Raw genomic sequence first — 27,296 nt, 5'->3', positions numbered from 1 at the left:
GCCTGGGATGATTACTGCACGGTTCCCCTGTAAAAGTGGTAACTAGCAACAGTGCTAAGCCTGGGATGGTTACTGCACGGTTCCCCTGTAAAAGTGGTAACTAGCAACAGTGCTAAGCCTGGGATGGTTTCTGCACGGCTCCTTAGTAAAAGCGATAGGCAGCACCAGGCTAGACTGGTCACAATTACAGGGCTGATGCAGAGCTGAATGCAATCCCTTTTGCAGAGTGCATCTTGCCTGTTTTCGTACTGTGCATTGTCTGGAACCAAGCAAAAGCGATGCAGAGTCGTTCACATCTCTGGCAGATATCTACTTGTGTGTAGGTGTAACTGGGCTGTGATGGGGCATTCTCACGTAGGCTAAGTTCAGAGATAGCCTGTCCAAGAAATTGTGGGCTATGCAGAGTTGTGCATAGGCGTAAATACTTCTGTTATTAAACAAATTGTTTGCATATAGGCCCTCATTCAGACCCACTCACGAGAGGCTGTCCGCTCGCAAGTGGGTCGATGGTCCCCACTGCGCATGCGCATGACGGAGGGAGCTCCGTCGTGCGCATGCGCAAGACCTGACGAGCGAAGGACTTTCCTTCGCTCGGAGTGTCTCATCAAAGGGGGCATGCTGTCGATGGTTACTGAGAGCACGCCCCCTTTGGTGGGCGTGCCGGGGGCATGCCTGCCAGACGGAGGCGTTCCCAAGGGAATGCCTACCGTCTGAATCCGGCCCCACTGACATCACTAGTGATGGCAGTGGGAGTGATTTTGGCTCTGATAGAGCCAAAATCACTCCTGGCCTTGCGGTTGAAAAACCCAACCGCAGGCTTTTGCTCGCAGTTTCGATGGTCGCGATGGTCAATACCATCGCGACCATCATCCTGCACGCTCGTATATGCTGTGGGTGGTGACCCACAGCTATACGAGCGTCCAGGAGGACGCTCCATATTAATGGAGGTGGGCCCTGATTCAGAGCGAGCGCTCTGGTCAGAGCGTCCGGCTCTGAATCAGGGCCATAGTGCTGATGTTAGTACATGTTGAATATGATGAAGACTATGAAAGCAAGTGTACGATTATGGGAGGTCTGGCCATAGAGATTTGTACAACACTGCACATGGGTGAATATATGCATTTAGTTCTGTGCATGCAATGTGGGAGCAATTACAGCCAATATGTATTCAACTCTGTAACAATACCTATAAAAGCAAACCCCACACTGCTGGTCTTCCAGTCATTATGTTATAACAGACAGAGCTTGGTCAGTATGGCATGAAACCTATATTGAAATCGCAGCTGCAAAAAGTGTGGCCTCCATCCTCCTTGGACTAACAGCCCCCAGCAAGGCCTGGCAGCTTTTGACTACTTTTACATGCTTGCATGATATTAGCGCCACTATGCCCTGAAAACCAGTGCCCACTGGAATATGTACTTCTACAACAGTACCTAAAAAAGTAAATAAAATAAAAAAGACTACCCTTGTACCCACAATGATCCATGTTGCAGTTGTTTTGCAGTCCAACCTTCCCAGGAATTGCAACCATAAATTACAGTCAGCTGGCCTGGGAATAGTTTATACAATCCTTTTATGGTGTGACCTGCTCGTAATGGGATTGAAATGCCGGCGTCTGTTTAGGTTCAAATCCCGACAGTGTCAGCCAGAACAGGAGTAAATCCCGACAGTGGCAGGTAAGTCACCTAACCCTGCCCTCTCCACCCCCTAATGCTAACCCTCGCTTAGGGGTGCCTAACCCTAAACTCCCGGTATGGTGCCTAACCCCCCTCCCCCACACCCTAAATCTAACCCTCCCGGGGGTGCCTTACCCTAACTTCCCCCCAGCAGCGCCTAACCCTAACCCTCCCTTCCCCTAGCCTAACCCTAACCCAGACTCACCTCGATTGGTCCAGCGTCCTTCGGCACTCCGACATCGGGATGAAGATTGACAGGCAGAGGCATTTACGGGGCAGTGTGGGGATGGACTGCGTTCCCGGAAATGGGGACATGTTGTCCCCATTTTTCGGGAGTGGCAAGACCAGGACCTGCATCTATGGACGCAGATTCCTGACTCGCTAGCCGGCCAGCCTGCATAAGCTGAGGCTTACTCAACTGGCCAACATTGGAGATCCCAGGCTGCGACCTTGGTCACAGCGCTCTTGATCATAGATGCAGCAGGAGGCTGCAATTGCATTTTAGCAAGGACGGATTTGCAAAGCTGCTTGTGTGCGGCTTTGCAATTCCATCCTCAGCTGAATCAGGCCCCAAATCAACAGTGAGCGGTGCAAACCCAAAAGTGACATCTGCGGTCAGTAAGGCTAATGCAAAATGTGTTGGCGGAGTCACAGCAATGCAAGGATCAGTTAGGGCCTGCCATGCTTTGATCTGGGAAATGGTCTTGTGTCCCAAGTAATTTGGAATTTTGGGACATATGAATATTAAATACACACAAGCGTATTATACGTTACACAAGGCCTGATTCAGAGATGGACGCTAATGCGATCGCAAATAGGCTAATATCTGCAAAGATCGCCAGAGCATAAAGACTCCTACTGCAGCCTTCTTACCTGCGACGGCACAAACCAGCATAAATATCGGTACCATTGACGCACGTCAGAGGCCATCTTGCCCTTGCGGCAGGTCTGACCAGTCGCAGACATGGGGCTCTCATGCTGTGTATGCATTCAGAGTGGCTAATTTATGCACGACAATGTAACAATGTTTAAACGGACAGACACGCCATCGTTTCTCTGACCACTCCCCGTTACCACTCCAAAACGCTGACAGCCTGTCACTCACTTTGCGACGGAATCCTCTGTGCGTACGTAATCGCAGTGTGATCACTGCACACGTGCAGTGCAGTTTATTCGCATGCGCAATTGCAAACAATTGCTCGATCTGCGTGTGTAATCGCCTTTGCCCACAGTGCATATACAAAAGATAACATCGACTAATATTAATGCACAACTTATAGAAAATGCCACTTATGGCACACACTTACCTGGCTTACACAATGAACAACATCTGCCATCATTCTCATACTGTGTAGCATTACATGATATTGCTGAACTCTGCAGGAAACAAACATACAGTAGATAATGTTATCATATACCAGCTTATCTCACAGATGATGTACTATTTGTGTAATGTATGGCTGGCATCATCTTTTTTTAACTCAAATAATTTTTATTAGATAAAGATTTTTCAATACAGGTCATATATATGTCAATACAGAGATAGACAATATATAGTACAAAAATAACAATAAAAAAAAGAAAAAATCAGTAATCAATACAATTAGAAATAGAAAGAAAAGAAAAGGAGATAAGAAAGAAAAAGAAAAATACAAGAAAATAAAAATAATAGTACATGCACGTATTATTGTTTTGAAACATAAAGAATACTGGTAGTAGTTGGCTTTAACATATGAGTATCATAGAAATCCGACCAAGGTCGCCATTGAATCAAGAGGGATGAGGTTAAAATAGAATACTTACACCCAAAGGTTTCCATTTCGAAGCTTCTCTGGATCTTAGAGATTATTACCGAGAGAAGGGGGGGATCAGATCTCTTCCAAAATTGAGCCAAAGCTGCTCTTGTAGCAATAAAGATATGTCCAATCACATATTTGTTACATTTTTGCACTGAGAGGGGGAAATAATGTAGTAGGGCAATTTCAGGCAACTGTGGCAGAACTACTCCTGTAACCTGGGTAATCAACTGAAATACTTCTGACCATAGAGAGAGGATCATGGGGCAGGACCAGAATATGTGTAGAAGGGAGCCCACACATCCACATTTCCTCCAGCAAAATTTAGAGGAATCAGGCCAAATACTATGTAATTTAGTTGAAGTGTAATATAAGCCATGTAATAACTTAAATAGCATTTCAGAATGATTTAAGCTCTTAAGACATTTTAAAAATATTTGTGAATAAATTAGTCCAGTCTTCTTCTGTCAAAGATATATTAAGATCAGATTCCCATCTGGATTCTATAGAAAGTTTACAGCCATCTAGAGGCGATAATAGTGTATTATACCGCATAGTGATACCCCCCTTGTGGCCAGCAGAAGAAAGTTTAGAAAGTATGTATGGAGGAGGAGAAGGGAGGGGACATGACAAGGAAGAATTAGAGAGTATCCAATGTCTTTCCTGTAAAAATGTAAAAAAAATCCTTCTTAGGTATATTATATTGATCTGTGTATAGGTGTTTAACTGTTAAAATATCACAGTCGAACCAATTAGCTAAAGAGAGGTCAGGAATTAATTTTGAGAGTGCCAATGTGGAAATGCTAGAAGATGGGAGAGAAAAATCACCATGTGCACCAATCAATTTATCCCAAACTTTAAGGGTATCGGAAACACTTCTGGAAACGAGCAACTGGGAGGGTCTATCAGCCGATTTAATCCAGATAGCATCTTGTAGGGGGAAATTGGCACAAATAGAAGCTTCAATGTCTACCCATGGTTTAGATGGCAAAGGTGACAGCCGGTCTTTCATCTGATCTAGGAGGCAGGCATACTGATAAAATTCAATGTTGGGAGCCGCCAAACCCCCTTTGGCCTTGGATCTACATAGTCTTGTTCTTGCCATACGAGGGCGTTTGCCCTTCCAAACAAACAGGGAAAATACTGAATACAATTTATTCAGAAGGCTAATTGAGACTAAAAATGGGATGGCTCTAAATAAATAGAGGATTTTAGGCAATAACATCATTTTTACAGAGGAAAGGCGTCCCATGCAGGAGATTTCACAATTTACCCACAATTTACTGAGCGTTGAGAATTGTTCTAGAAGAGGGTGATAATTATATGTTATAACATCTTTTAGTTTTAGAGGAATTTTGATGCCCAAATATGTAAGACTTGAAGACTGCCAAGCGTAGGGATTCCTAATCTGGAGTAGACATAGAGCAGAGTGGTCAACATTGTATGCTAATGCTTCAGTTCTGGTGATATTTAATTTGTAGTACGAGACCGCAGAATATTCTTGAAGAACAGTATGAAAGTCTGTTAAAGAAGTTTCCGGGTTTGTAACAAATAAAAGTACATAGTCAGCAAAAAGACATATCTTATACTGATTGGAACCGACAGAAAAACCCGTAAAGGCTGGGGAAGTTCTAATTTTTTCAGCGAGTGGTTCCATAGCTAGAGCGAATATAAGGGGTGAGAGGGGACATCCCTGTCTAGTTCTGTTAGTGATATTAAAGCTATGAGAGAGGAATCAGTTGCTATAGATGCGAGCTAAGGGGACAGTATATAAAGTTAGAATAGCTTTCAAAAAAAGACCAGAAAAACCAAACCTAGCAAGGACCCGAGACATGAAAAGCCAATGTAGCCGGTGGAAAGCTTTCTCTGCGTCTAGGGAAAGCAAAACCATAGGCACAGAGCAACTCGCATGAGCATCCAGAAGGGAAAAAACTCTTCTGGTATTATCAGGGGCTTGTCTCCCCATGGTGAAACCAACCTGATCATGGGATATCAAATCAGGTAGGCTAGGATTTAGTCTGTTAGCGATTATTTTCGCATATATTTTAACGTCAGAAATTAATAGGGCTCTTGGCCTATAATATTGACAAAGTGTCGGATCCTTGCCAGGCTTTGGTATGGTAATTATTTGGGCCTCTAGCATTTCCTTAGGAAACATCATTATAAAGGGTAGCTAAAATAGGAATTAGATTGCTTTTAAAATGTATATAAAAGCTATTTATAAACCCATCTGGGCCTGGTGCTTTATCTTTCTTAAGGGATTTAATGGCGCTTTCTATTTCACTTTCGCTCCAAGGGGAGCATAAGGCTTCAGAATCTAAAGAGGACAGACGAGGAAAATTAATAGAGTGTAGGAAAGAATTGATCAGGGTCTCAGAGGGCTGAGGAATAGAGGAGTCTTGGTTGAGGTTATAAAGTTTTTCGTAGTAAGAAGCAAATTGTTGAGTGATATCTTTAGGATTACTAGTTATAGGTCCATTAGGACCGGATATAGATTTGATCCTATTGATAGCGTTTTTCCCCCTAAGTTTACGCGCAAGGAGTCTATTAGCTCTATTACCAAGGGAATAGAACTTTTGATTTAGTTTAGTAATGGCGTGTTGAACCTAGGAGAGATGCAAGTTATTAAGTTTCTTCCTAGCCTCAAGTAATGCAGCAAAGACCAAAGAGTCCTGTGGCTGTTGTTTATGCTGCTTTTTCAATTTTAACAGGTCAGACTGGTACATAAAGTAAACCTCTTGATTAGTTTTACGGATCTTAGCTACAGCTTGTATAGCAGCACCACTCATAACTGTTTAAGAGAACACCAATGGTTTGTTACAGAAGTGTCTTTAGGTAAATTTATTTCAATATAAGAAGTCAACGCGTCTTGCAGGATGTGTGAGCCTTCATTATCTAGTAAAATATATTCCTGTAGGCGCCAGGGTCTAAAGCAGTGTGATCTAGAAAAGGGAGACCAGGACCAAAGCAGGGGGGCGTGAACAGACCAAGTAATTGGCACAATGTTGATCTGTTTAATAAATTGAAGGGACCATTTGTCAATGAAAAGCAAATCTATTCTAGAGTAAGATCTATGCACTGCAGAATAAAAAGTGTAATCGCGCGTACCTGGATTTTTAATCCGCCATGCTTCATACAAATTAGGGGTGAGCGGGTTCGGATTTCTGAAATCCGAACTCCCCCGAACCCCCCCGATCCGAGGCCGATCCGAGTCAGGCTCGACTTTTCCCGCCTGACTCGGATCTGAAATCGAGGCAAAACGTCATCATCCCGCCTTCCGGGTCTCGCGGGTTTTGGATCCTATATAAGGTACCCGCGTCTGCGCCATTTTCTCACTCGGCTGTGGACAGTGAAGAGGGAGGGTGGGAGTTAGGGCTGGCTGGGCTGTGTAGTGTAGTGTAGTGCAGAGTAGTGTTGTGCTGTGCTGTGCTGCGCTGCGCTGCTGTTGTCCATAGGGGCTGTGTCCACTACTTCAAAGTCCATAGGGGCTGGCTGTGTTGTGCTGTGCTGCTGTTGTCCATAGGGGCTGTGTCCACTACTTCAAAGTCCATAGGGGCTGGCTGTGTTGTGCTGTGCTGCTGTTGTCCATAGGGGCTGTGTCCACTACTTCAAAGTCCATAGGGGCTGGCTGGACTGTGTTGTGCAGTCAGTTGTCCATAGGGGCTGTGTCCACTCCAAAGTCCTGTGCAGTGTCCCAGTCCTAAAGGGGTGCTGTAGTGTTGTCCAGGGGGTGCTCTGTCCGTCAGGGGTGCTCTCCCCAAGTGCTAAAAATATATATTTTTTCTGTGTTTGTGAATTGTGTGCGCAGTAGCCTCACGTGCATCAACAAAGTAGTGTCAAGCGTGCGCCTGTGTCATAAGTAAAGGGCCGGCTGGCTTGACCATTAAAGGGTACTGTAACCCCCAAAGTACACTCCAAACCAAATAAAAAAATATTTTCTGTGTTTGTGAATTGTGTGCACTGTGGCTGCACGTGCATCAACAAAGGAGCAGCGCCAAACGTGCGCCTGTGTCCCATAAGTAAAGAGCCGGCTGGCTCATTTCTTAAAGGGTGGTGTAACCCACAAAGTGCGCTACTCTCCAGCAAAAATAAAAAAAATATTTTCTGTGTTTGTGTGCGCCTTAGCCGCACGTATATATCAATATAACATAAATGGAGGACCAAACTTTCTCCGATAAAAATAAAATAGGGAAAGATCAAGAACCACTTCCTCCTAGTGCTGTTGCTGCTGCTGGGAGTTGTTCATCATCCCAGAGAGGAAGTAGGAACACCACTACTTTTACTAAACAATTGACCCTCCAACAGTCCCTAGCGATGAGGATGAAGTACGACAGCAGTCATCCTGAAGCAAAACGTATAACTGAGGCCTTGACTGCTATGTTGGTGTTAGACGTGCGTCCGGTATCCGCCATTAGTGCAGTGGGATTTAGACAATTGATGGAGGTAGTGTGTCCCCGGTTCCAAATCCCGTCTAGATTCCACCTGCATCCTCAAAGCAGCAGCGACAAGCGTGCGTCTGTCTGTTAAAGGATGGTGTAACCCTCAAAGTGCGCTCCACAAACAATAAAAAAATTCTTCTTTTTTTTTCTGTCTTTGTGAATTGTGTGGGCTGTAGCCGCACTTGCATCCTCAAAGCAGCAGCGACAAGCGTGCGTCTGTCTGTTAAGGTTGGTGTAACCCTCAAAGTGCGCTCCACAAACAATAAAAAAATTCTTTTTTTTTCTGTCTTTGTGAAATGTTTGGGCTGTAGCCGCACCTGCATCCTCAAAGCAGCAGCGACAAGCGTGCGTCTGTCTGTTAAAGGATTACATCGGTGACAGCATCCAAGTAGGCATGTCAGACAGTCCGTACCTGTACTGGCAGGAAAAAGAAGCAATTTGGAGGCCCCTGTACAAATTGGCTCTATTTTACCTGAGTTGCCCCCCCTCCAGTGTGTACTCCGAAAGAGTGTTTAGTGCAGCTGGGAACCTTGTCAGCGAAAGGCGTAGGAGGTTGCTTCCACAAAATGTGGAGAAGATGATGTTCATAAAATTAATTATCAACTCTTCCAGGGAGACCAGCCTCCAGAACGTACAGAGGGACCTGTGGTTGTGGATTCCAGCAGGGACGAATTAATACTCTGTGAGGATGAGGATGTACACAACACTGAAGAGGGTGAGGAATCGGTGGATGAGGAGGATGAGGACGACATCTTGCCTCCGTAGAGCCAGTTTGTGCAGGGACAGATTAATTGCCAGCTTGTTTTGTGGGGGCCCAAACGAACCAATCATTTCAGCCAGGGTTGTGTGGCAGACCCTGGCGCTGAAATGTTTGGTTTGTTAAAGTGTGCATGTCCTGTTTATACAACATAAGGGTGGGTGGGAGGGCCCAAGGACAATTCCATCTTGCACCTCTTTTTTTTCTTTGAATTATGTACTGTTGGGGCCTAGTTTTTCAAACTGCCATCCTGTCTGCCACTGCAGTGTCACTCCTAGATGGACCATGTGTTTGTGCCGCCCACTCATATCTCTTAGCATAGTTATCCAGCTACCTCGGTGCAACCTTTTGGATATAAAAACACTATTGTGAGGTGTGAGGTTTTCAGAAAAGACTGGAAATGAGTGGAAATTAAGGTTATTGAGGTTAATTATAGCATAGGAGCAGAAAAACACACAAATTCTGTGATTTTAGCTGTTTTTATGCTTTTTAAAAAAAAAATACAGATCCAAAACACAAAACCCAGAACCCAAAACACGGAAGGGTGGTTTTGGCAAAACCAATCCAGATCCAAAACACGAAGAAAGATCCAGATCCAAAACCAAAACACAAAACACGAAAAGTGGCCGGTGCACATCCCTAATACAAATCGAACTCCGCAAGAAGGTGTGAAAAAGAGGAGACAAGAGAATGGGCTGCATTAAGTGATTGCTTATCTAAGGAGGAAGATTTGTCTAGTTTAGGATCTGATGCAAGATTAAAATCTCCCATAATAAACACGGCTCCCTTTTTAACCTCCTGGATTTTAAGTAGGAATGTTTTAAGAAAATGAGGTTGTCTGGTATTAGGAGCATAAACAGACACTAGTGGTACATATTTAGGTCCTATCTTTCCAACCAAAATAATATATCTTCCATTGCAGTCTGTCCATTTATGTTCCAAATTAAATGAACAAGTTCTACTCAATAAAATAGCTACCCCATTCCTTTTAAATGGGCCACAGGAAGTATAACAAAGCGGATAGGCATTATTAGTAAACTGCGGGGGAGAATGTAATGGGAAATGAGATTCTTGTATTGCCAACACATCAGCTTTCTGATTAGTAAAATATTTTAGAGCGAGTCGTCTCTTACGAGGAGAGTTAAGACCTTTTACGTTTATACTTCGAAAATTAATCATGGGGAAAAGGCATGTAGGTGTGGTACGAGACGACTAGATACATTTTTGTATGATATTATATGTAGCAGAAAATATATATAAAAATACCAGTATAATGAAAATAAAAACAAATAAATAAAGACACAAAAAATAAAATAAAACAGAGTAAATAGAAAATAGTCAAATACCCATAAAAAAAAATAGGAAAAAAATTATCGTGACAGAAAAATTAGAGTTGTTGGGGAGCGGGCCCAGTTGAAAAAGGAAAACCCACAGAACACCCCAATATATAAAACAGAATATAGAACAAGAACAATTCCTTCAATATATGGATCAAACAGGAATTACCTGGAAGAACCCCATATATAAAAGCCAACAGAGCTAAATGTACAACAAATTCTACTGCTATTACATCTGTAAAACTGTCTCCAATTACATATCAGCAAACTTCAATATTAACATTACATTGGTCATAAAAAGACGAAAACAAAAAAAGTTATTATGAAGAGAAAAAAAGATAAAGAAAACATAGCGAAATGGAACTTGAATTTACTGTTGTCTGGTACAGTTAAGGGCCAGATGTATCGAATAGAATTTTACTTGAACAGATCACTTCTGCATAGAGAACCACTCTTGAGATATAGGCTTAGGAGGCAGATTAGAAGAACTGTTAATAGCAATGCCCCATTCCTGGAGAGCAGCAGGCCCGTCCTGCGGGAAATGTATAACTGCATATTTACAATCTCTGGTCACTATCAGTTTGGTAGGGAATCCCCATCTATATTGTACATTTCCTTTGCGTAAAGCCGCTGGTATTGGATGGAAAAGGCATCTTCTAGCAAGTGTTGCTGGAGAGATGTCGGGAAACAACAAAAGATTATCCAGACATTCGGCCGTGAATGAAGAGGGCAGAGCAGCTCTACGTTTTTTAATATGGAAGAAATGTACCCTGAGAAGAGTATCTTTGGGAGAGTGGGCCGGAGCCTGTTTTGATTTTGGCAGTCTGTGAATCCTGTCAATTAGGAGTTCTGAGGAAAAGGCAGAAGGAAGCAATTTCTGGAAGAGGTCTGTTGCGTAATCATAAAGTTCAGAATTCGTGACAGAGTCTGGTATACCTCTTATTTTTAGGTTATTACGTTTTGAGCGATCTTCTAGATCTGTCACTTTATCTCGCATAGCATTCAGGTCCTCTTGAAGTAAGTCATGAGCAGTTATCAGATCATTATGCGAAGCGACAAGCTCTTCCATTTTGGAATCCAAATGGTCAGTTCAGTCTCAAACCTCACGTATATCAGCCCTTAATGCTTGGATGTTTGATTTTAATTCTGAAGTTATGTCCGTCTTAAATGATTTAAGCATAGTATGGATTGATCTTAGACTTACAGGGCCGACTAGGACATCTATATCCTCTGGAGGAGGCAGTGTAGGGCTACTCACTCTGAGCAGCAGGATCGGTCCCAGGTGATGATTGTTGAGGGTGATTTTTAGTAGGGTTGGAGGAGGAGCCAAAGAAATGGACATGTGTAGCCGATTTGGTGGCTTTAATTTTTTTCGGATCCATGAGGGAATGATCCCAATCAGGAAAACGGCGCTAATATCAAGAATTCACAGATGCGGATACCAACAGGGTTCTAATAATTATATTGAAGTATAAGGAATCATTCAACTATCGTATCATTCTGGAGAGGAGTATTGGGGTTACCATATTCAGCTGAAGCAAATGGACATGACGCACATCATCTCACATATTCAATAGAGTAGAGCCAGGTGACCACTAGAGGTCAGTGCTGCTTCAGAAATAAATATAACAATACAGAGATATTAAAGTAGAATCATAATTGTGAAGCATGGACTCAAATATATCAATACTCAAATATCTGTAGGTTCTGGTCAGGAACAATGCTGCAGTTTGTGATAGCCTGTTCAGATATTAAAGGCTTTTTTATGACATATCCAAATAAACCAGAAAAGGGTGTTTGCTAAGCAGCTTTGTATACAGTAATAAAGGAGAGGTATTAGGGGCTGCAGAATACTCCAGAGCCCTTCACTTCTATTTTATGGAGGCCAGTGAAGAAATAGAGACCCTGGACCAGCCAACAGGACTCACACTCAACCACTCATACGCTTGGAGCAGGCTACAATAAGGGAGTGGGATCTTTGGAGCTGAGTACTTACAAGCAACAGTGAAAAAGTCACCCACTTCTCTCCTATACTCACGGAGACCTCAGATACAGTTACCCACGATATGGACCGTCTGTGTCTACAAATAGTGTGTCTCCTACAGCCAGCTGAATCACATAAAGCCCCGACAGACAGCCGCGTCACATGGAGGGCTCAGCAGCTTGCCCCGACATGCAGCTATATAGAGGAGGACTCGGCCGGTTTGGTCAAGCAGGTTCAGACTCAGGGGGCTGCCAAGCAAGGGGGACAGAGGGTAGAGACATGCCACGAGGCTGACGCACATCCGCGAGCGCCTCCGGTTCTCGGCCAGAAATCGAGGTCCCGGCTCCAGGCAGGTCAGTAGGCTGCAACCCGCAGCCACGTTGAGAAACATGGCCCGGCTCCGCGAACCACACTGCCCGACACTCAGGGGCTGTAGGTAGTCAGGCGGGTAGAGGAGAGTTCATCCAGAAGGTCGGGAGTGGTGGTTAAGGCTCTTTTTTGCTGGAGCACAGGCTGCATGCGTCTGTCTCCATTAGCCACTAAGCCACGCCCCACCCCTCCCCACTGGCATCATCTTTTCTCTTTCCTTGGGGGTATCGCAAGAACAGTAACTGGTTAATTTTGTAGGAAAAATCATTAAAATATATTTCAGGTTTCAGCAGGTATTTACAGAATGGACTTCACAAGTAGTATCTTATGGTGAGTAACAGCCAGGCAAGTCTAGAGGACATATTACCTCTGCTAGGGTTACCAGATGTCCCCGATTGCTCTGGACAGTCCAGAAATCAGGACATCTGTACAAAGTCCATAATGATAGCAATTCCGAACAGTCAGTGTCCGGAAATCACGTCTCCATCGGTCAGCCCTCTTTGCTGTAGTGTACCATTTTCACAGCAGCTGGCAGTTATTTCATTCATTAAAACTCTGGGCCTGATTCTGCAAAGATCGCAATTGCAAAGCTGCACACTGGCTATAGATATATGATGTATGCACACAGGCAGCTTTGCAATTGCGACCCTTGCAGATATAGTAATGCAGCAGGAGGCATTACTTATTCGAGCTGCGTTGTCTAATGCAGTATCAGATAATCTGCGTAACATTGGCCGGCTACAGTGACGCAGGCAGTGACGCAGTTGAGAGTAAGAGGCCAGGAAAACAGGATTTTGGTACTTACCATTAAATCCCTTTCTCCGATTCCACAGGGGACACTGGAGTCTCAGTAAAGTGGGATATAGATGTTGGATAACCGGGAGCTGGCACTTTAATAAATTTGAATAGTAGCTAGCTCCTCCCCCTCTATACCCCCCTACAGGTCAGTCTAAATAAACTGTGCCCGAGGAGAGCTGGAAATATAATAACAGAGGAGAAGAGAAGCTAGAACATACATAAACAATAAGCAAATATGCAAACAAATCAAGCAGACCTTGAAGAAAAAAATGACTGTCCAAACCTGGCAAAACAATAAATGCAGGTGAAACAGCGCCAGGTGGGCATGCAGTGTATCCTGTGGAATCGGAGAAAGGGATTTAACGGTAAGTACCAAAATCCTGCTTTCTCCTTCATCCACTAGGGGACACTGGAGTCTCAGTACAGTGGGGACATCCCAGAGCCCACAACCCGGGTGGGAGAGCGCTGAGAACCCTGCAAAACAGCACGGCCATACTGTGAAGCAGAAGCCACAACCATGTCAAAAGGGTAAAACTTTGTAAAAGTATGCCGGCCCGACCAAACTGGGTCAAGGAAACCCCGTGGGCAGCCGCCCATGAAGGACCCACCGAGCACGTAGAATGTGCTGTGATTGAAGTAGGTGGTTGCTTTGATGCAGCCAGATAGGCTTGTCTGATTGTCAGATGAATCCATCTAGAAATAGAAGCCTTAGAAGCTGGCCAGCCTGGCCACACCATATCATATCGAACAAACAGCGTATCCGACTTCCGGAGGTAACGCTGTCCTATCAATATAAATCCGAAGAGCCCGGACAACATCTAGGGATCTGGAAGCCGAAGAATCCTCATAAAACACCGGAACTATGATCGGTTGGTTGATGCGAAACACCGACACTACCTTAGCGTAGCTCAGCCCTATCCTCATGAAAAATTAGGTAAGGCGGACGACAAGAAAGCACCCCTAGCAGAGGCAAGCGCCAACAGGAGAACCACTTTCCAAAAATTTTAATTCCACTGTTTGTAAAGGTTCAAATAGGGAAGATTGGAGAAAAGAGAGGACCAAATCCAAATCCCATGGGGCCGTAGGAGGTACAAACTGGGACCCTGATTCAGAGCCGGACGCTCTGACAGAGCGCTCGCTCTGAATCAGGGCTAGCCTCCTTGTTTTTTAGAGCGGCCTCCAGGCCGCTCGCATAGCTGTGGGTGACCACCCACAGCTATAGCGAGCGGCCAGGAAGATGGTCTCGATGGTCAAGACCACCGCGACCATCGGGCTTGCGACGAGACCCTTGTGGTAGGGTCTCATTGCGGCAAGCTCCAGAGAGATTTCGTCTCCCAGAGCTGAAATCTCTCCTACTGACATCACTAGTGATGTCAGTGGGGCCGCCCCCAAACGGAGGCGTTCACATGGGAACGCCTCCGTTTGGGCAGCCACTCCCCCGGCCCGCCCGCCCACCAAAGAGGGCGTGCTGTCAATCAACATCGACAGCATGCCCCCTTTCGTACGAGACCCGGAGCGACGGTTTGCCCGTCGCTATCCAAGTCTCGCGCATGCGCACAACGGAGCCGGCTCTGGGCCACCATCGACCCGCTTGCGGGCGCTCGCGAGCGGGTCTGAATCAGGCCCGGAGGTTGTAATCTGACAACCCCTTGTAGAAAAGTCTGGACATCCGGTGTTAATGCTAGTCGCTTTTGAAAGAAAATCGACAAAACCGATACTTGAACTTTTAAAGATCCCAGACGAAGACCTGCTGCTAAACCAGCCTGTAGAAAAAGAAGCAGCTTGACTAAGTTGAATTTTGACGGTAGCGCACCCTTGCGTTCACACCAAACGACATATGCCTTCCATATGCGATGATAGTGCTTAGAGGTAACTTCCTTTCTAGCCCTTTACATAGTAAGAATCACCCTGGAAGGGATCTTTCTTAAGATAGCCCCTTCAACAGCCACGCCATCAAACAAAACCGCTTCAAGTCCTTATAAATAAACGGACCCTGTTGCAGTAGATCTTCTTGCAGAGGAAGAGGGCACGGGTCGTCTATCAGTAGAAGACATAGGTTGGAATATCCGTCTGGAGCCACCAACAGAACCTTTACCCTTTCTCGTTTGATTCTTTGCAGCAGACGAGGAAGGAGTGGGAGTGGTGGAAACAGGTAGACAAACTGAAACCGCCAAGGAGCTGTTAGAGCATCCACCGCCACTGCCTGTTGATCTCTTGTCCTGAATCAGTAACCAGGCAGTTGATGGTTCATTCTCGACGCCATAAGATCTGCCTGAGGGAGACCTGCGGATTGAGCATCCACTCTCCCGGATGAATGTCCTGTCGACTGAGGTAATCGGCCTCCCAATTTTCTACCCCTGGTATGAAAATTGCTGATATCGCTACCGCATATTCCTTTGCCCAGAGAAGAATGCGGCTTACCTCCCTCATGGCAGACCGACTCTTGGTACCACCCTGTTTGTTGATGTACGCCACAACCTTGGCATTGTCGGATTGCACTCTAATGGCCTGGCCCTTCAACAGAGGATGTGCCACCTGAAGAGCATAGAACACGGCCCTTAGCTCCAGAATGTTTATGGGCAGTACTGCCTCTTGCCGAGTCCAGCTGCCCTGAAAGTGGCTTCCCTGAGTCACTGCCTCCCATCCTCTCAGACTGGCATCTGTGGTGAGAAGAATACATTCTTACAGTGCAAACCTCTTGCCTGCCAGTCGAGAGGAATTCAGCCACCAAAGGAGAGATGTCCGAGTCCTGGGTGACAGTTGAACTTGCTGGTGAAGGAAGAGGTGGGACCCTGACCACAGAGAGGAGGTCCAGTTGGAATGGACGAGCATGGAACCTCGTCCAACCGTATTGGATGGACTCGAAGACGCAACCATCTTTCCCAGAAGGCGAATACACAGGTGCACTGACACCCTGCGATGACACAGTATCAATCGCACCATGTGTTGGATGGAGGTGACTTTATCCTGCAGAAGAAATACCTTCTGCTCCACTGTGTCCAAAATCATCCCTAGGAAAGGCAGATGCTGTGTAGGCTGCAGATGAGATTTTTGGTAATTCAGGATCCATCCGTATTGCAACAGCAGACTCTGTGTTACCCGGATGTCCTGCAGTAATTGAGAGACTGACGGAGCCTTGAGGAGTAGGTCATCCAAGTAAGGGACAATAGTAACCCCTTGTATCTGAAAGAAGGGCCATCATTACTGCCAATACCTTCGTGAACACTCTTGGTGCTGATGAAAGACCGAAAGGTAAGGCCTGGAATTGAAAATGAGAGGCCCGCCCTGGGAACCAAAGGAATGCCTGATGAGGAGGCCAAATGGGAATGTGGAGATAAGCATCCTTTATGCCTAAGGATATGAGAAACTCGCCCCTCTCTAGCCCTGCAATGATGGATTGCAGGGACTCCATCTTGAAATTGAAACATCTCAATCCTTATTTGCAGACTTTCAAGTTCAGAATGGGTCTCACCGAGCTGTCTGGCTTGGGAACCACAAACAAGCTGGAATAAAAACCCTGCTGGTGGATAGGGACATGCACTATTACTCGAGAAGACAGTAGCTTTTGTATTGCCTCCTGTATAACAACCCATTTGTCCGCAGATGCCGGCAAACCGGTTGTGAAAAAACGAGGAGAAGGTTGGATCTGAAAATCCAGCTTCAACCCCTGAATAATGATGTCCCGGACCCACTCATCCTAGCAAGACTTGGTCCAAACTTCCTTGAAGTTGCAAAGGCGAGCTCCCACCCTGGGGTCCCCCAGGAGAGAAGGGAGCACATCATGGTGGTGGCTTAACTGAAGCCTTATCCTGCTGGGAGGAGGATGCAGTGGCTCTACCCCTGCCTCTGGGACACCGGGAGATAGCGGGAGCGCCTCTGCCATGGCCTGGAATACGAAAGGACAGTCCGGCAAAGGGCTGCCTGGGGGGAGGAGCAGCAGATGGGAGATAAGTGGACTTACCACCTGTGGCTTGAGATATCCACTTATCCAGTTCCGTTCCAAACAGAGCTTCTCCTGTGAATGGAAGCGCTACCACGGCTCTCTTGGATTCCGCATCCGCCTGCCATTGTCGCAGCCACAGGGCTCTGCGGGCTGAGATAGCCAAGGCCGAGGATCTAGAGGAAAGACTACAATTATCCTTAGAAGCCTCTCCAAGAAAAGCAGCAGACTCTGCAATAATACAGTGTACATTAACTTCAAGGTAGTTTCTTGCCCCTGGAAAAGGGAGCACTGTCTTTTTTGACAGACATGACACAGGAAAGGGATAGTATGATAAAAGCTTCCTTGAAATCTGAAACCTTTTAGCAGGGTGTATCCACGCTGAGGTAAGGATCTTGTCAAATTCCTCAGACACTGGAAAGGAGGCTGTCAGTCTTTGCTTTTTATTAAAGATAGATGGCCTAACCTCTACAGGATCCATGTCTTAACATGTAATACCTGGCGTATCACTGCAATCAGTGCCTCTACACCCTGAGATACAGGCTCCGCTCTATAGGGTCCTGTACCTCCTCTTCCTCTGTATCAGGCATGTAGTCCTCTTCGGATCATCCCACATAAGGGGACTCGGTATTAGTCTCCTAGCAGGGACACTAGAGAACGATGCCATGGGATGAACCTGGGCTGCCATAACCCTTGTGAGCCCTTCTACAGACCTGGCTAAAGACCGTGCCCAGTCTGGCTCAGAGAAGACAGACCTTTGAGATCTTTCAACCTCTCTCTCCCTGCGAGAAGCTTCTAGCTCTGCAGAAATTTGAGACATGACTGATCATGAATAATTTGATCATGAATTTTGTGGGGATGCTGCAGTCTGTTTCTGAAACACACTTCTCACACAACAGGGAACTGGATGATAGTCCCTGTGTAAACTTCTCTGCACAATGCTTACAAGAGAAAGCTTTTTGTGCAGCCTTAGACCACTTGAAAGTCATTCTACCACTTCACTGTACACAGACACACAGAGAAAAGTGATACAGACAAACACGCATGCAGAGAGACTGTTTGAAGAAGAGATAGGGGCATAAAGGGAGATTATGCTATCAACCCCACCCAAACAGCTCTGCTTCAGAGACCTGTGCTATTTACCCAATAAAATGATGCTATTAACACAATATAATGCTGTAATCACTGTGTAAACACAGTTCAACCTGATCTTCACAAGTCTATCCCCACTGTGCATGCACAATCTGGGCAGACATGTCTGTTCTCTGCATGAGTCAGTAGTCTGTGTTTGTAAAATGGCTACCAGACTCCATGTAGAAGCTCTGGGGCTGCTAGGAGGCAGGAGCAGAATTGTGTGTTAGGCTCCGTCCCCTCCATTCTTGCTGCTGCTGTTTTAATGCCCGTCTGTCATTTTCTCCTGGTCACCTGGCAACTCAGAGTGCCAGGAGTCATTAACCTTTCTGCTGCCAAATGCTGCCGGCGGCGGGCTTGCTAATGGGGGAGCGCGACGAACGCTGCACGCAGCGCGTCTGGCTACCCCCCAGAGACGGTGGTCTCTGTAGCTGAAATCCCCAGCGCGCGCTGCAAGCAGCGGTGAGGAGGTCTCTCGACAGCTCCAACGAAGCAGACAGGCAGGGGCAATGAGCTGCCTGTCTGATCCTCATGCTGATCCGAGGATCCATTGATTTTTAGCAGAGAGCTCTTGTATGTGTCCAGCTCCCTTGGCACAAAATTTAGATTGACCTGTAGGGGAGTATAGAGGGGGAGGAGCTAGCTACTATTCAAATTTATTAAAGTGCCAGCTACCGGTTATCCCACATCTATACCCAGGGCCAGTTCTCCCATTACGCATGGTACGCAGCTGCGTAGGGCGCCACATAGTGGAGGGCGCCTCAGCTGCGTACCATGCGGGCTGTGGGCAGTCTGTGTCTCTGTGACACAACTGCACCTCGTGTGTAGCGCTGAGCAGGCAGAGATCGGCCAGCACTACACAGTGCCAAACACACAGCCGCCGCCGCCGGCAGCTGTGCGTTTGCTTTAACAGCTGATGAGAGTCAGACAGACTCTCATTGGCTGCTGCTCCCACTGCCGGAGCTGGGCATCTTCCGGCTCCCGCAGTGGGTAATGGGAGAGACATCATGACGTCTCTCCCATAATGCAAAGCGGCCCGGAGGACTGATGGAGGAGCTGATAGCGGCGGCGGGACAAGGAGCAGGAGCGGGGTTTCAGGTAAGTGGGGGCACTGCAAGGGGGGCTACTACTGGGGGCACTACAAGGAGGGGCTACTACTGGGGGCTCTACAAGGGGGGGCTACTACTGGGAGCACTACAAGGGGGGCTACTACTGGGGGCAATACAAGGGGGGCTACAACTGGGAGAACTACTACTGGGGGCACTACAAGGGGGGAATACTACTGGGGGGATTACTACTGAGGGCACTACAAGGGGGGAGGACTACTACTGGGGACACTAATGGGGGAGGACCACTACTGGGGGCACTACAAGGGGGGGGCTATTACTGGGGGCACTGCATAGGGGGGGAAACTCCACTGGGGGGACTACTACAAGGGAGGACTACTACTAGGGGCACTACAGAGGGGGGACCACTACTGGGGGCACTATATGAAGGGTAATACTGGGGGTACTGCATGGGAGGGAACTACAACTGGAGCAACTGTTTAAAGGACACTGCATAAAGGGTACCACTATTGGGGGCACTGCATGTGGGGACTACTACTGGGGGCACTATATGAGGGGCTTAATACTGGCGGTACAAGAGGCACTGTACAGGGGGGACCACTACTGGGGGCACTGTAAAAGGGGCACTGCATAGGGGGGCGCCAAAAAATATACTCACTTACCAAAAAATTTGGGCTAGGGCCGGCCCTGTCTATACCCCACTGTACTGAGGGCCTGATTCAGAGCCGCTCGTATGCGGCCGCTCGTTCGTTCCCAGCGATGTTTGCAAAACTGCGCATGCATACGGATCGTAATACGCATGCGCGAACCAGTCACTGCGGCCGAAAATCGTTTGTTCGCTAAATAGCGAATGCCTGCTATTTTGAGTGACAGGAGGAGGCGTATGTGGGTGGTAACAGGGGAAGGTGCTTGAAAACGGGGAGTGGTGATCTGAACGCAGGCGTGCTTAAAGGTCAAAACGGGCGTTATGGGGGTGTGCATAATTAATAAATCAGCGTCATTGACCACGTCACTGGGTTATTTTATAGTCAGAACTGCTCACAAGATTGCGGTAGGAAAAACCAACCACAAGAATAGCGAGCAGTTCATACGCTGGTCGATGTACTCGATTAATCTAATAAATAGCGGACATGATGTAGCATGCGAGCGGCCAGGGGGCATATTTTTCCAAAAAACGACCGCGTTTTGTTCGCTCGTTCAGACCTAGAGGCGTGAACAGACCGCAAAGAGCGAACGGTTCATTTGAATAGCCACCCCTTTTTTCTGAACGAGCGAGCGCAAATAGCGTCCGGCTCTGAATGAGGTCCTGAGACTCCAGTGTCCCCTAGTGGATGAAGGAGAAATCTCCATCAGCCGATGGAGATTCTGGCCTCTTCCCTCCGCCCACAATGACAGTAGACTGTCAATCGCTGACAGTCTGCTGCCAGTCTGCGAGTGAAATCGCATACCTGTTCTGCACATCTGCAGAATGGGTCATGTCGCCTGCGCAGATTCCAGAACATCGGGAATCTGTATTCAGCAGTGCACGCTGCATCAGGGCCCTTGTTTTTAAACCAGAGAAGCATTTCCATGGTAACATAGGCTCTGGGAAATGTAGTACCCTGCATCTTGTAGGCATCTGAGGGATTCTCTTAAGTCTGACCGATATTTTAACGTGACAATCAATTAAAAGGCAAAACCAACCTGGCTTTGCCTTTTACATGACTTCCACTTTAAAACATAGGGCAGATTCACCGGAATCTCGCTTATGTCTGCAAATTGCAGACTATTACATTTCTCTCCCAGTCTGACTGTATATATATATGCAGTATATAATGGCCTTCATTCAGAGGCGGCCGTACGGTCTACGACCGCACAGCCGCCTCGATGTTTGTCTAGTGCGCATGCGCACGAGGGAGCCGGCTCCTTCGTGCGCATGCGTGAGACCCGCTATGACCGACAGCGCCGGTCATAGCGGGTCTCTTTCCAAAGGGGGCGAGCTGTCGATGTTGATTGACAGCTCGCCCCGTTTGGAAGGCGGGCCGGGGGGGGTGGCAGCCCAAACGGAGGCGTTCCCATGGGAACGCGTGCCGTTTGGGGGAGGCCCCACTGACATCACAAGTGATGTCAGTGGAGAGCTTCCGGCTCTGACTGAGCCAGAAGCTCTCCGGGGCTTACGACAAGTGAGACCCTACCCTAGGGTCTCGTCGTAAGCCCCGATGGTCGCGATGGTCATTGATGGCCATCACCCTAGCGGTCGTTAGAGCTGTGGGTGTTAACCCACAGCCTAACGACCGAAACAGAGGCGGGCGGTCAGGATGCAAGCGGCCGCCCAGTTTCTGAGCGACCGCTTGCATCCTCCGACCGCCTCTGAATGAGGCCCAATGTGCTCAGCTCTTACAGGAAACTACATCTCCCATGATGCCCCACAATGACCTCTGATTGTTGATTTCGCAGAAGGGTTTATTTGCTTGGAGGCCTGCTCTATCGGACAATCGGATGTGCTTCCCATCATGCCATACTTGCCTACTTTTAAAAAACCATTTCAGGGAGATTGTGAAAGCAGCACCTATGAGTGCGTGTTACAGTGGGCATGTACTGATAAATCTGAGAGGCGTGTCCTAAACCTGACTTACATCCAAATGTAAACCAGCCCAAAAGCAGTTAGTAAGATCTGTTTGTTGATGAAAACACACTAATATATCATAGGGATCATTGTGCCTTATAATAAAAAATACAAGGAAATGACACTAATGATCCCATTTGAATGTATTTATCTATGTTTTTTAATATAACAGCTTCATAATGGGGGTAAGGATGAAATGAGGGAGATTGCTAGACTCTTCAGGGAGACAGGGAGATTGCTACTATTTCAGGGAGTCTCCCTGACAATGAGGGAGAGTTGGCAAGTATGCATCATGCTCTATGCTGTCTCTGTTCTGTCTGCGAGCACCCAGCCTCTCTGACAGAGACCGTGTTTTTTACAGCTGAGACCTGAAAATTTGTGTAGAGGTTAGTGCATATCTGGCAGCGCATATTGGGGTTGATTCTGAGTCGCATGCAGCAGCGCCCAAGTCTGCATATTTTGCTGTTATTGCTTCTGTGACTTTATGCAAATGCTGCTATAATCCCTTCCCCGGTGTACAGCCGTGCATCTGAGGGCCTCATTCAGACATGCTCGCAAGCGCTGAGCCCTCGCAAGCGGGTCGATGTTGAGGCCCTGCGCACACGCAGCGGCCGCACTGCCTGTACATAAGCCCCGAAGAAATTCTCTCGCTCTGGGGCTCACTACAAGAGGGGCGGCTATCGATGGTGATCGACAGCCCACACCGTTTTGTAGGCGGGGTGGGGAGGTGGCTGGCCAAACGGAGGCATTCCCGAAGGAACGCCTGCCGTTTCGGGGCAGCCCCACTGACATCACTCGTGATGTCAGTGGTGAGCTTCTGGCTCTATTAGAGCCGAAAGCTCACTGGGGCTTGCGGCAGATGAGACCCTACCACAAGGGTCTCGTCGCAAGCCCAGATGGTCTTGACCATCGCAACCATCAACCTGGCCACTCACTAAAGCTGTGGGTGGTCACCCACAGCTTAGCGAGCGGCCAGGAGGCCGGCTCTTTACAGAGAAGTGGTCGCCCTCATTCAGAGCGAGCGCTCGCATTTTGCGAGCAGCTCTGAATGAGGTCCTGAGTGTGCAAGGCCTGAGACGCCCACTTATTTTTTAGACACAACCATCAGTCACACCTTCGATGCATGCACCAGCCCCATGCATGGTGCAGCTTCAGAGTATGGCCTTTGATGCAAACGATTGTGAGTCTGACTTCACAACCACTTTGGTGACATGCCCATAAGATGGTTATTGCATGTTAGTCACCTCTCAGTCACCGCCCAGGATCACCCAATCCATTTTCAAGACATTTCTGAGACCATGCATCTCAATTACAACTGTGACTCTGTGCGCAAGGACTCTGGATGCATGTGCAGTGCTACTTAGATGCATGCGCAAAACAAAACAAAAAATCGCCCCACAGCACCCAACATCGGCAGTACGTCCAACTCAGAACGAGCACACTATATTCACTTTTACAAAGTCTAGTAACCTACACACTCCGGGCCTGATTCAGACCCGCTCGCGAGCACTGAGCGCTCGCAAGCGGGTCGATGTTGCCCAAGTGCGAATGCGCACGACGGAGGCGGCTGTCGTGCGCATGCGCGAGACCTGAATAACGACGGCCAAGCCGTTGTTATGGGTCTCGCACCAAAGGGGGCATGCTGTCGATGTTGATTGACAGCATGCCCCCTTTGGTGCGCGTGCCGGGGGCGTGGCTGCCCAGACGGAGGCATTCCCATGGGAACGCCTACTGTCTGGGGCCGGCCCCACTGACATCGTGCTTTTGGCTCTGATAGAGCCAAAAGCACTCCAGGGCTTGCGGCAGCGAGACCCTACCGCAGGGTCAAGACCATCACGGCCATCATTTTGGCCACTCGCTATAGCTGTGGGTCCAAAAGGTAGGAGGGACGGCCCTGATTCAGAGCGAGCGCTCTGTCAGAGCGTCCGGCTCTGAATCAGTGCCTCCATTCCTAATATCACATCCATATAAACGTATTTAGAAATATTATCTGCATATTCTATATCACCCCCTACGTATTTTATACACTATATCACCCCCTACATGTTCTATAAACTATATCACCCCTATATGGTCTATACACTATATCACCCCTTACATGTTCTATACACTATATCACCCCCTACATGAAAATAAAAAGGTGGTAACCCTAGATTCTGACGTGGGACAGTTCATTTCCATACACTTACTACACCTACTATGGGCATGATTCAGATGTGGATGTAATGCCTATATTTACGCAGCTGAGCGATTATTGGCCAACTGCGCATGCACTGCAGCCGCACACGCCACCAAGATACCTTAGCGATGACACTCACCGTGAGGATTCTTTAGAAAGTGATTGACATTCAGGGTCCATTTGTGAGAGTGGTGGCAAAAACGCAGGCGCATTGCATCCATTTTTGGGGAGTGATTCAGCATACTACTGCAATCACGTATGCAGAAATCTTGGTGCCAGTGCCTCACTTCCTGCAGCCATTCTGCAAGACCATAGGTAGTGATCCCGCTAGAGTGTGGGCAGGGCAGGGCACTGGGGGTGAAGGCTGGTAGTCTATGCACGCTAAAGACACGCATGCTCCCAAATAGGGGGCTTGGCCGGCTGGGGAGGGGGCGTGTCATTGGGACACGCCTTCAATTTGTCACACTTGGGGGCGTGCCCAGCACTTACAGAGGTGCTGAGCTTCGGCCAGCTCTCCCCTCAAGGTGAATAGACTGTGTGCTCACGGTGATCGGTCCGCGGGTGGGGAAGGCTCAGGGCGCATTTTGCCCTTTTAAAATCGGGCAGGGTGAGGCAGGCCGCTAAAACAAGCTAACGGAAACACTAAAATGGGATTTTGATACTTACCAGTAAATCCTTTTCTCTGATTCCACAGGGGACACTGGAAGCAAGTACACTGGGTATAGAGGCGTGGATTGTTGGAGCTGGCACTTTAAATAATTTAGAAGTGTGAAGCTCCTCCCCCTATATTCCCCAGCAGCCTCAGTTTAGAAAAATTAAGACTGAGATGAGATGGAGAACAACAGGAGTAAGGAGAAGAGAAGGTCACACAACAAACAGAACCACAGAAACACACAGAACCAGCCAAACAGGCAGGCGAAGAGTGCCGAGGTGAGCATCCAGTGTCCCTTGTGGAATCAGAGAAAAGGGTTTACCGGTAAGTACCAAAATCCAATTTTTCTCTTTCATCCACTAGGGGGCACTGGAAGCTGGTACACTGGGTACGTCCCAAAGTTTTCCCCCACGGGCGGGAGCGCTCTGAGGAGCCTGTAGAACAAGGCGGCCAAATCGTGATGCTGTAGCCGCAACCATGTCAACCTATAAAACCTCACAAGATATGTTCCGAGGACCAGGTAGCCACATGGCACAGCTGCATGGTGGAGGCACCCCGACATGCCACCCACAATGTACCCACAGAGCATGTGGAATGTGCTTAAATAGACAGAGGAGGTTGCTTATCGCTGCTGACATAAGCCTGACGCATAGCCAGTCGAATCCACCTTGCCAACATTTGTTTTGACGCTGGCCAACCTTTCTGAACAGCATCATACAGAACAAAAAGCAAATCTGACTGATGGAAAGACACTGTCCGAGCCACATAGACACGGAGTGCTCGAACAACATCCAGAGTTAAGGATACTCCGGAGCCCTCAATCAAGGAAGGCACCACAATAGGCTGATTTATGTGGAAAGCCGACACAACCTTAGGAAGGTAAGCAGCTTGCGTCCTGAGCTCCGTCCTATCATCATGAAAGATAAGGTATGGGGGCTTACAAGACAGGGCCCCGACTCTGAAACCCGACTGGCCGAAGCCAATGCCAGGAGGAGAACAGTCTTCCAAGGCAAATACTTGATATCTACCTCATCAAGCGGTTCAAACATGGAAGACTGAAGAAACGTAAGTATCAAATTTAAGTCCCAGGGAGCGGTAAGTGGAACAAAAGGTGGCTGCACCCATAACACTCCCTGAAGAGAAGTCTGCACCTCAGGTATGAGAGCCAATTTGCATTGAAAGAAAATAGAGAGGGCAGATATCAGCATTTTTAAAGGACCCTAAATGGAGACCAACATCATGTCCCTTATTTGAAGAGAAAGCAATAGTTCTCAACTGTCACGCCATGCTACATAAGACCGCCAAATGCAGTGGTAATGCGCAGCCGTAACTGGTTTTCTGGCATGAAGCATAGTGGGGATATTCTGGGAAGCCTTTGCGTCCCAAGATAGCTACCTCAACAGCCACCCCGTTAAACGCAGCTGCGCTAGGTTGGGATGTACGAAAAGGACCCTGTTGTAGAAGGTCTGGACAAAGAGGTAGGGGCCACAGGTCGTCTGGTAAGAGAGTCCGAAGGTCTGAGAACCAACTCGTCCAAGGCCAGTCTGGAGCCTAAGCCTTGATATAAGCGATGGCCATCACGTTGTCCGACTGTACCCTCACTGGTTGAGACCTTAGTAAGTGTGTGGTTTCGAGCAGAGCATTGTAAATTTCTCTGAGTTCCAACACATTTGTGGGCCACCGTCTTGCAAACCAGTGGTCCTGAAACTGATGGTCTAGGACTACCGCCCCCCATCCTCGGAGACTGGCATCTGTCCAATCCCACACTCCGAATCTTCGACCCACCAAGAGGTTGTTGGGTTGCATTCACCAGAGGAGAGACACTCTGGTTATCGGGGCCCACTGGATCATACGATGTAGGCATAGTTGAGACCCAGACCCCTGTGTTAGGAGGTCCAGCTGGGACACACGGGAGTGGAATCGCCCAAATTGTAGTGCCTCGAAGGCAGCTACCATCTTTCCTAAGAGACGAAGACAAATAAGTAAAGACACCTTATTCGGTCTGAGAACTAGCTTAACTAGTAGCCGAATGTCCTGGGCTGTGTCTTTCGGTAGGAACACCCTCTGTAACCTCGTATCCAGGATCAGCCCCAGAAACTGTAGTCCTTGAGATGAAATTGATCATCCAGCCGTGCTGCGTCAGAGTATTGTATGTTAGCAAGGCATGGTCCAAGAGAAGAAGCTCCGAAGGGGCCTAGATCAACAGGTTGCCTGATGTAAGTAGGTATGCAACATCACAGACAGGACCTTGGTGAAGACACGGGGTGCTGAGGAAAAACTGAATGGCAGCGCCCCCAAAACCGTGAGTGATCGAGTAATATAGCAAACCGCAGGAATGGTTGATGCTGTTCCCATATTAGGACATGTAGATATGTATCCCCTATATCCATAAAATGTGGACTCCACTGGTTCTAAGCTAGTGATGACTGATTGAATCCACTACAGTTTAAAGTGATAAACCATTCGATACTGATTTAGCGACTTGAGAATTAGGATGGGCCTGACAGACTCATCCGACTTGGTGTATCGGAACTGAGACCAGCACTGCCGATTCCAGGAGATATTG

At 47.5% G+C, this 27,296-nt stretch overlaps 1 protein-coding gene across 3 annotated transcripts in view; it reads right to left on the bottom strand.

Moving 5' to 3' along the window:
• Nucleotides 1-27,296, bottom strand: part of CD40 (CD40 molecule) — a 130,667-nt gene that overhangs the window by 28,005 nt on the left and 75,366 nt on the right. For all 3 annotated transcript variants that reach the window (XM_088481950.1, XM_088481951.1, XM_088481952.1), the window contains one exon: nucleotides 2,984-3,053. In XM_088481950.1, coding sequence (XP_088338076.1) covers nucleotides 2,984-3,053 — 70 coding nt within the window. The remainder of the gene's footprint in view (nucleotides 1-2,983; nucleotides 3,054-27,296) is intronic.

Source organism: Taudactylus pleione, unplaced genomic scaffold, assembly GCF_031769625.1.
Source record: "Taudactylus pleione unplaced genomic scaffold, aTauple2 ptg000279l, whole genome shotgun sequence".
Classification (NCBI taxonomy): domain Eukaryota; kingdom Metazoa; phylum Chordata; class Amphibia; order Anura; family Myobatrachidae; genus Taudactylus; species Taudactylus pleione.
The sequence above is the reverse complement of the archived record's forward strand: the minus strand, read 5'-3'. Positions and strand labels throughout refer to the sequence as shown.